The 11,033-nt window shown below is 39.3% G+C and overlaps 1 protein-coding gene across 1 annotated transcript in view; it reads right to left on the bottom strand.

The window, feature by feature from the left end:
• Positions 1-2,281: 2,281 nt before the first annotated feature.
• The window catches only part of LOC116718929 (immunoglobulin superfamily DCC subclass member 4-like), a gene marked incomplete at its 5' end in the record, with an annotated part of 36,247 nt that continues 27,495 nt past the window's right edge, over positions 2,282-11,033 (bottom strand). Inside the window, 3 exons of the mRNA XM_032561231.1 lie at positions 2,282-9,693; positions 10,138-10,266; positions 10,456-10,636. Of these exons, the coding sequence (XP_032417122.1) occupies positions 9,157-9,693; positions 10,138-10,266; positions 10,456-10,636 (847 nt within the window). The remainder of the gene's footprint in view (positions 9,694-10,137; positions 10,267-10,455; positions 10,637-11,033) is intronic.

Genomic DNA, 11,033 nt, shown 5'->3' with positions numbered 1-11,033 from the left:
GCCTCCTTAAGTCAGTGTTGTTGTGTTTTGTTTTTTCTAAACAACTCCCCTTTCTACACACACTCTTGTGTAGAAAGAGTATACTCTTTTTACAGTTCTCCATTTATTCAAACAAACACACAGTTGTATATTTTTTTTCTTTTTGTGATAAAATGTTTTTTTGAACATCACTTTTTTGTCAGCCACTGATCCTACAAAGGATAAACACAATTTTGAAGAGCAGTTGCTGATCCAGGGCACCAGAATTCACGCAACTGTTTTTTGTCTTCCATGGGAGTGGCACAAATTAAGTTGCTTCGTTCCTAACAAATAGTGAGAAATGACAACACTGCCCCCTGCTGGCTACTCTAAAGTTTGCTCCTACAACCATGTAGGAGCAGAGCAGGAAGCTCTGCTGTTGCTAGCAGTGTTGTTGTTGCCTAGCTACAGTACGAGTCCAAATAGCAGCTGACAGGTCAGTTACTAAAATGACTGATAAATGTATGTGTGCTTCACCTCAGAGATGTCACACTTTGTGTATGATTGGTTTTCACCTGACTGATTGGGGACAGTAAACTCTTAACGATTATAATTTCTGAAATTCATTAATTGTGTATTTATGCTTCTTGAATTGAGGAGGTTCTGTTTTTTTTTTTCCCTATCACTCAAAAGTCTTAATAGTGGGGAAAGGAGTATTTGTCTTGTCAAATTTTAAAGTGAGTCGTTTCTTGTTTTTTTTTCTACATGTAGAGAAGAGCTGAGGCTGTTTGAGTTTTGGTCTGACATTTAACCTTTCTAGCCTTACTCCAATGTTCAAATACAATAGTAAAGGCGATATAAAAAAAGATCAAAATTAAGAAAAATTTTAAAAAAGAAAATTATAAAAAGAAAACACCAATTTTATAGGAGAATGAGATGAAACTATTCCGCAAGAACAACATTGCAGAATAATTTTGAAAGACTAGGGATTGGTATGAACTGGTGAGAATATATCTTTTTTCTCTATTTCAATAACTTTATTTTGAAATTTGTTCTGTTTTTTGTGTAGCGTTACTGTATTTTGCTTTTTGGGACCTTTTATACATTATAAAACCGTCTCCTGGTCATATAATGTACCTGCAGTAACAAACAGCACGTTGTTGTTTTTTTGTTGTTGTTTTTACAATGTTTCGATAGATACGATACAGAATCCTGCAGCTAACAGCATATAAAATATACTGGAATAAAACTAAAACATAGTTTATTAACCCTGACAGTAAATTTAAGACAATAAACTTAAGATAAAACTTTTTCAAAATCTGAGCTCAGATTACAAAACAAAACGACTGGTTTCAGCATTTTGGCCCGTTCTCTAAAAAAAAAAGCTGATAGGAATATATTTATTAATGAAGTAATTTCTGGAGGCAATTGATTGCACAACACTTTATTCATGGATTTTAGGGGAGTGAACATAAATATTGGCCTGACTACACATCTATACGTACCTATAAATAAAATATGAAAACCGTGTATCATGTTACTTCTGCCGCCCATCAACACACAATACTTTGTCTGTCTCGTAAAATCTGAGTGAAATACATTGACATTTCTGCCTGTTACATGACATTTAAAAACAAGATACTGTATTGAATAAATAGCACAAACCTAATAAGACATTATGTGTTTCTATTGATTTAAACACAAGGATTAACGGATCACCCCCAAAAAAGATTGAATTTATTATTTTTTACTTTGAACTTCTTGTTGGTTACCTATTTAGACTAACATGGAGAGCTGATGTAATTTAAAAAAAAATTTAAATCTTGCACAGCGATGTTTTAGAACAGTGAAACTCAGGTTTGATTAGGGCAAGAAACAAGTTAAAACGATATGTGGGGTTTTAAATATTATTCCTTAATTAACTTAAATAATTATTTCTGTGTGCCATTTCAAAACCATCATTTGTTTGTTGTTACTTTTCCTCTACACTGTTTGCCCAATTCTGACCCAGTTATAGAGTCCTGGAAAGTCCCCACGTCTTTCAAGTTATTTTGGAGGTTGTGCAATCCTACAATTACAAACTTCACCCCAGTGGGATTTTACATGACAAAATAAAGTCAGAAAAATGTGGCATGCCTTTGCATTCAGCCCCGTTTTAGTCATTTTTCTCGTACGCACTCTTTACTTTCACAGGTTTACTTTGATGGGAAGTTGAGTACAAGAGAGCTTCGCCCAGGATGTGAAAATTGTAAATATCCTAAGAGCGCAAGAGCAACAAAAAGCACCTTTTGCGTTCAAGAAACATACGCACACACCGAACGAATTACTTTTAACTGTCGAGGTTTATTTACATAAGACAAGTTTTCAGGCGTTGTGAGATTTTTATTTTTTTTCTACATTTGCACACGTGGCAACACAGGAAATATCTCCACAGAGCACAAGCAAATCACATCCTTTGATTGATTTCTCCAAACAAGCCGAGCTTTTTAAGTGCAGCTTTTCCCTACAGTGAGTAATCTGTCTGCGGTCTCATGGGCTAAGAAAATCGCACTTCTTAAAATGTAAATATGACAGGTTAAAGTTGATTGTAGCCCCTAAAAAGTGGCCACTCTTCTAAGTGCTCCTATAATTTGCTAGCATGGTCTGTGGTTGCTGTCAGCACATGGTGGCAGAGGCGTCTGATGCGAGTAGCAGAGCGTGGCAGCAGAGTATAAAAAGCTGGGCCCACTGGACACAGGACAGCGTCGGCACACAAAAACCAGAAAAGACAAGACGGTCCCGTCCTGGAGCGGCGTGAAATATTGACAGCGGCAGAAAGAATAACAATAACAATAATACAATCTGCTCACAGTGAAGCACCAGAAAGTACAGAGCCAGAACCGCGTGGAGAGATCAGAAGTGCAAAACAAAGACATCATCTGCGCGTACGAGAACTTCTCTGATTTACTTTTGAAAATGACCACACCGAGCAACAGGTTGCGTGCTTCCTAATGCTGCCACCAAATTCTTTTACAAATTCTTGCAAAGATGACCTGAGTTGAGAACTTTCTGTCAGTAAACGGCAGCCTGAACAGAGGAGTACGAAGAGTGAAGTGGAGGAGATATCAGAAGTCTTAACTACTGTAGTTAAACAGCAGCTTTTTCCCCCCTCTGATAACTTTGTTTTTGTTTTTTTGCTATAAAGTTATTACCCCTGCAGACTAAATGAAGTTATTTAATCCCCAATTCTCCTCCCTACAACATTTGTTCACACTTGCATTGCTAGTCAAGAGCCACCCTGTGGCTGTAATGAGTAAAAACTGTCTCTGAGTTATGACAAAGCCGCTTCCAATTCTCTCTATGTTCACAAAAATAAATAAAAATGACATGTTCCAGTTGTTACAGAAAAGGTGCAGCATCAAGAAGCTGATCAGAACCAACAAACATGAGGTATCTTGATTTAATTAATCCCTTTTGAACCGGGTATGCTAAATGAGATAGGTAATGTTTTTTTGTTTTTTTCTCTTAAAATGTGATTGTTCTCGTCAACAAAGCAAGTAAATTAAAGTTTACCGAAGACATAAAACTGTTGAGAGAGCTTCCATACGGAAGGCAGGTTTTCTGTGAATCCCAGTCACCATGACTGCAGTCAGGCTACAAAAACAGAAAAATTGAAAAATTTAGAAATCTACCCATCTTATAACTTTTTTTTTTTTTTACATTTAAAATGATAAATTAAGCTACTGGACAGATGTTTTTTCTGTCAAATTGGTCAAATTCACATTAGATTTGGGTTGTCGGCCAGAACACGACACAGTGGTTTTTGTTTTGTTGTAAAGTGAAAATCAAAAATAATAAACGTTACCCTTGCAAAAACAAACGTTCACACATATGCTTTTACCGACATCACGGAAGGAATGAACTAGTTAAGCACATCTACAGGTGTCTGATTATTTTCTGCATGGCTGCTGTGCAGCACAGATTTTGGTCAAAGTTGACCGCTATAGCTGAAACCGATCACCAGGGAAACAGACCTATGAGAAATGCTGCATTACAACCTACGCTGTCGCCGCAATTCCAGTAAACATGAGAGGGAAAGATTTATGCAAAAAGAAAAACAAGAGGCAAATAGGTAGCCAATCAGAGGGCAACACAGAAAAGGAAATATTAACAGGTTCCTGGAAGTTAAAAGTTAAGAATACACCTTTGCTGTTCACAACTGGATCCATCATAGTTTGGGGTTCATTACAACCAGATCAATGATTTTTAAAAAAATACATTTTTTTACAATTTCCGCTTGACTAGTTCCATACTTTCTACCTTTTCCGCTAGACTCATTATCTCAAAAGTCATAGTTTTGTAGTTTGGAATATTTACCTGTGATAAAGGCTGTTACAAGTCAAGAAACAGACTTAAAATGCCTGAGTCGGGGAGAACATGCTCAACAAGTTCTTTATGTAAAGCATTTAGGAAAAGGTCCGACTACAGTGACTAAACTTGCTCATAATATACTGAGGGAAGGAGGGGAGTGAATTCATGTTCCTTCAGGAACATAAAATAGGAACTTTTAGCACCTTTGCTAATCTTCCATGGCTAATCACGGCTGAGAGTAAAGCTGGAATGGTTTTGAGATATACAGTCTTTTTAGGATGATTTTACACTACTGAAATCTCCAGGGGCAATACGACACAAGCTGGTTTGCCTTAGCCTTCAGACAGAGCACATCATCACAACACGAGGTGTTTTGCTCGCTGAAGGAACAAATTCCTTCAATTTGTTCACAGCTTACTTCTTAGTTAGCCAGTGAAGCAAACCTGCCATGACATCAAAGATCGGCTGCAAATGAAACTGGCTTGGCACTTCAATTTGTTCAACTGCAGCAGCACTTCCGTGAGTTCGTGTTTTGTATATATACATATATATATATATATATATATATTCATTTATTTTTTTAACAATCCCCTCATTCTTGCACTCGAGAACATTCATTTCTGTCGATAAATTAACTACAGAGAAAATTAAACACAATCACAAATATACACCGGAAAGCAAAAGAAATAAAAGAATAGACTTGGAAATGTACCAACACTGTATCTGAAATGACAAAGGTGAGGCGTTGGAGAAAACAGTGTTTTGCTGATGGAAACACGTTGAGGTGGTTCTGGAACAGGCAGTAACTTGGGTTGAGCTTGTTAGACTGTCGCAGCTGCACAGAAACGCGCAGAAATGGGGAAGGGAGAGAAAGGTGAAGCTTGGTTCCACGTCAGGTCTGGCTTAATTAGAAAACCACTGGAAAGAGGACAAGCACTAACTTGAACTTTCTCACATTCTGCCATTAAAGCCACAAACTTCACCGTATTTAATTGGGATTTTACGTGACACCTCAGCACAAAGTGGCACACTACAAATTTCAATATGTTTTTTTTTTTTTTATGTTCTATGAATAGAAACGGCAAAACGGTTAGATTCATATGTGAACTTTCTTTCTGACCTTGAGTCATTTTCTTCACGGAACAGCTGGATTTATGCAAAATTAAAGCTCACACAGGTGGACAATTTACTAATTTGTTAACGTCAGAAGGAAATCAGTGGCAATATTTCATTAGGATGTCATATACTCTATGAAAATCAGTTATGTGCAAAACGACCAGATGTGGTCCCAGTACTCGTCCTTGTGGAACACCACAAGTATACTTTATCTTGCTGTATCACATTAAAGGGGACTGAATGCGAACAGATGTCATATTCTTCACATTTTGTTGGTAAAAAAAAAACTTTTCAATCATTTGTCTTTCCACTTAATTTATGTAATACGCCAGTGTTGGCCGCTCATTTACTTTCCCAGGTGAACACACTGAAGTGTGCGGCTGTAAAGTGTCAAAAAGTGACGAGGTTCACAATATTTCCTTGAAAAGGTAACAATTCCTGTGTGGATTGTTACAGATTTCCAAATTTTAATTTAGAAGGTCATACTTGCTACCAAGCAACTTGTGTTACCAAAAAATAAAAAATAAAATAAAAGATACCAACTTATTGCTAGCATATAGAAATTACAGATGGTAAGTTGTAATGTCTATTTACAGTCGTACAAACCAAAGTTTCCACCTTCTTTCCATCACAAGTAAAAAAAAAATCTCTCAAATCATAGAGTTACTAGCCTTCAGAAAGTCTTTTTATAACAAAGGGCAGAATGGAAGCAGCTGAAAGCTGCGTCACAGAACGCACAAAACAATGACACCAGCTGCAACTATTGACGTGTTGAGCTGCAGAAGTGTCAAAAACTCCCAAACGCCTCATGCCCTCGTCCACTAAAACATCTGAAGCAAACATTCAGATTTGACAAAGTAGCCACAGAGGACGAAAGCTTTTGGTCGAGCGCAGAAAATGCAACAGGGAACTTTTACACAGAGAGACAAAATCCACAAACGGCAAAAGGACATACATTCCTCGTTTTGATTTAAAAGCACGACCGCAGAGTCACTGTCCAATACTTTCTGTTTGCGCTGAAAGTCAGACGAGTTTAGAAAAATGGGCGTGTAAAGGCGCCAGTGAGGGTAAAACAAATAGAACAACCCTTCTGAAAAGAAATGAGGTAGTGATGTTGAGACAAAAAAAAAAGAGGGATGCACCAGTCCTTGTGAACACTGCTCCAACCAATAATGACATCAAAATGAATCGGGCCGAAAGTACAAGAAATAATTTCACCATGTTTATGTTTTTATTAAAAATCACATGAATATATATACAAAAACTGGGATCATTTTTCCATAGATTTTGCTCTAAAAAAATATTTGCTCCCTTGTAGATGCCTGTTTTTTCTTACCCTTTTGTCAGTCTTGCATGTTTCAGATTACCAAATCAATTGCACCTATCTGGACTTACTGTTGAAGTCTGATGTTTTTTATTATTATTATTATTATTATTATGAATTAACTGGCCTTTAACAGGCCAAATTATAGCTAGAACTGCAGAATCAAAAGATCAGTCGAACAGAACCTGTCCCACAACATGAAGTAGGATAAATGGTTTTAAAAACAAATCCTGCCCGAATAAATTCAAGAACAGATTACAAAGTTAATGACAACCATCAGTCTTGTTGGAGTTCAAAGGCCATTTCTGAGGCTTTTGTATTGCAGTCAGAGCCATTATCCACAAAATGAACAAAACATGAAACGGTGGCAAACTTCCCCAGGAGTGAAGGTCAATCTTTGTCTTCCAACAATAAGAAAAAACAGGTGAAATTTGAATTCATGTAAGAGTTTCATATCCAAACCACTGCTGGCCAAAAGGAATTCAAACTGACCTGACCCCACTCTCAGAAAAAGAAAAAAAAAACAAAAAACCTTTTGGAACATAAAAAACTCTGGAAAGTTCTGGAGGGTGCGCTTCCTAGTATGTCTGACATAGAGCTAAAACAGGATTCGGCTAAGTGACATCACACGTGTCGTATTCGCAGATCCTGCTGTGGTGTGACCTCAAACATGCCATTCATGTTCGAAAACCCTCCAACAGAGCTAAATTGACTTTCACTAAACTTTAATTCATCAATTTTAATTAAAAAAAAAAGCCTTTTTGTATTTACTGTGATTATATTTGTGAGATATTAAAATTAGTTTGATCATCTGAAACATTTAACTTTGACAAAAAAAAAACTGGGGAAAAAAAAATCTGTAAGGGGGCAAACACTTTTTGAGCCACCAAACAGGCTCGTTGGAAGAGTTTTAATTTTTTGTGTGACAGTGTTCTGACATCAGTATGCACAGAGGTGCATCCCTGCTGAGCTAAATCAGGAGAGTGGTCTGCAGATGGATTGCTGTAAAATCTCCCCTTTGCTTTCCCTCCAGCTTAATGCAACCAATGTCAACATTGAGGTACTCTGATTTTAACACGAGATAGCTCTGATAACCAGTAAAAACCTAGTTCCCCCCACACGCCCAAATGGACATGTGGCTCCACATCTACCGAACCTTGTTCACTCTGACATGGTTTGTACTTGCACTGAATAGAAAATATACAGAGGTTAATAAATGCACCTAGTGTATTTAGGCACCTGAGACCCCTCCCAACCCCGCGGCACCCTCCACTCTCCACTCAGGAAATGTTTGTACGCAGGACTGGTGCTAGCTAGAATCCCTGTGTGAGTGTTTGGACCCTGAGACTACAGGATGTGGCTGTTCTGCACTCTGACATCAGTGAATACTCTTTAGGGTCATTCCTCAATGCCACATTGTGGGGATATCGATAAAGCAACCCACCCTTACACGGCTGACGAAACCCCATCCAATTACTCCATCACTTCCTGTTGTAATGTCCTCCCCGAGTGGAACACCACCAATAGGAAGAGCCCGTCTATAATTCATTCCCTTCTGCTCTGACCTGAGTGAAGTTGACCCACACCCCCTTGTCAAATCAGGCAAATTTGGTGTCAAACGTTTGTGCAGCAAAACAATTTTCGTTCGTGCTGATATCATTTTAAAGATATTAAGAAATGTTTCCAGGGGTCATGAAAGGTCAGCCAGCACCCCCAGCCCCCCCTTCTTCAAATTGTGTCAATCAACTTGACTACATTTGTGCTGGTTTGCAAAGATTTTTGTTTGTGCTGCTTTGGCTTTGAAGATATTAATAAAAGTTTAATTTCATTTTGATTTAGTAAAAGTAGGTCGGGAGGGGGGGGCTGGTTGACCTTTTGCTCTTTAAACTTTCATTAATATCTTCAAAGCCAGAGCAGCATAAACAAAAACTTTAGCTGCACAAACATAGTCGAGTTGATTGACACCAATTTTGTCTGATTTGAAGGTAGGGGTTGCTGGATGACCTTTCATGACGTCTGGAAAAATTTCATAATATCTTTAAATTGATAGCGGCACAAACAAAACATTTTGATGCACAAACACCAATTTTGTCTGATTTGAAGAAGGTGGGGAGGGGGGGCGACTTCACTCAGGTTCTGCTCTGCTTATATTCAAACTTTCCTGTCTTCTTTTTGTGATCTGGAAAGAATCCACAAAGATGTAGAACCTGAAACAGTTCTGGACCTCTACAGAAAACATGTCTTCTTATGTATACAGTATACACATATGTGAAATGATGGATTCAGAGTACCTATGCAAGGAAGAGAAAGAAATCCAGTGATAATGTGCATAAAAATATATTTTTTCATGGATTCTTCCTGGAAAATAAGAAAAAGAAAAAGTCTGAAATGTCCCTGCGTAGATGAAGTTAAGGGCACAGATATATGTGAGCAGCTGAGGTAGAGTGCACGAAGCCGGGGCTGACAAAGGGTGCAGAAGGTAGTCCAGCAGAGATAGCCTTCCCTGCAGCGGACGGGCAGTGTCTGGAGTCTTCCATTTCCAGATGCTCAGATTTCAGCATGGGCCTCGGAGTCTTAGGAGAGTGGAAGCCATTGGTGAGGCATGTGTCCGGCTGTGGCTCCCTGTCGGCGTTCTCCTGTTGCCTGGCGCCTTCTGCCTCCTCGTTGTGATGAGCCGCTAATGTTCTTGCGGGAAGACTCGGGGGACTTTCAGCCCCCCGAGCGGAAAGGTTTTCGAGGTGCTCCGCCTCTTCTCTCGGCGAACTCGGCCGACTCAGAGGGGAGTACACGTCCTCTGATAACGACGGTCCCCGGGTAGCGATAGAATCCCGCTCGCTGCCCTCCTCCTTCTCCCTCCCAGGGGGGTCCGACAACTCAGAGTGCACAATGACTTCTGCCTCCACCTGGTTACTGCACAGAGACGGGGAGAGATGATCGTCTGTTTCCTGCAACACAATGAGGCTGCTATTATTTTTAGGGCTTTCAGTTAGCGATTCTCTTGAACCGTTAGTACTAAGAAGCAGTATGAAGAAAAAAACACATGAATAAATTGAAAAAATAGATTATTGCTGTGACGGCCAGTGACAAACCATGTGTGGCATTAATAAAGTCATAGAGTGGGTAAGGCAGACCTCTCTAAGAAAGGACAAAAATATTAAAGAAGAAAGTGAGTACTAAGAAAAAAAATATTTATATCATAAAGAATCTGCTGATAATAAAACATTATTTTTTTGTCTGCTTTGAAGCTGCAAAAATATGTCTCCATGTTCTGTCCCAGACATAAACTCTTTATTGAAAAGAGGAAAACTGACATTTTTACATGCTTTAACAAAAAGGAAGAGACTCGTGTTTGAAACACAAAAGTCAGTGTGCATCGCTGGTTGTTTTACCGTGCCAGGCGCAGTGATGAACATGTTGAGCGCTCCGTTCGTCAGCGCCGGAGACTCTTCTGTTATAGTGTCTCTGTATCGGGTGATCCTGTTGACCCAGTTATGACTCACAGAGCCATTCCAAGCAATCTGCGAGAGAAACAGCACATCAGAGGCATCAAAGTGAGAGTCGTCACTCTATCGACACACACACAAAAAAAATAAAATTACGTAAAGAACTACAGGCTTGCCCCCTCCTCCCCGCCTCCCATTGAAGGTTTTGACCTTCAGTTCAGGTGCAGGAGCATCGTCCCCCTTCCCCCTCGGATTAGAACTTGCCATCAGACTCTGTTCCTCCGGGTCTTTTGTTGGCTGCTGACCCGACTCCTGGGTGCCTGGAGGCATCAGTGTCTCCAGTTCGTGGCTATCGCTGCACTCAGGCACACTGGCTGGAGCAGGGCAGCCGCCTTTCCTGCACTGAGGAGTCACAGCTGTGGAGCTCAGGCCTCCAGACGGCTCTCTGTGTGGGGGTTGGAATCTGACTGTTAGGCAAGGAGACTAACACTCTGGAGGCAGGTACAGGATCGCCAAAAAATACAAAGGCAATACGAGATTTACAAACTTTAAAGAGGATATCGTGTGACAAGAACATTTGAACTCATTTTAAGATCACTGATTCACACATTGGAGGAGTCACAACAGGAAGGGCTTTAGAGAACAGAGGACGAGATTAAAAGGTTTCCAGGAAATTAGAGATAACTAGGACCTGAATAATCATGAATTATTTAGATATCTATAAGAAAGAGATTATTACAATAAAGAAGTATTAAAAACACCGGACTAGAGAGGATCTCACAATGTCTTAGTTCATTGTGCAACAACAATCCCATGCCAATTAGCATGAATTAACAAAGACT

The sequence above is a fragment of the Xiphophorus hellerii genome, chromosome 4 (genome assembly GCF_003331165.1).
Source record: "Xiphophorus hellerii strain 12219 chromosome 4, Xiphophorus_hellerii-4.1, whole genome shotgun sequence".
Lineage (NCBI taxonomy): Eukaryota > Metazoa > Chordata > Actinopteri > Cyprinodontiformes > Poeciliidae > Xiphophorus > Xiphophorus hellerii.
Note: the sequence above shows the minus strand (reverse complement) of the source record. Positions and strands in the feature narration are given on the sequence as shown.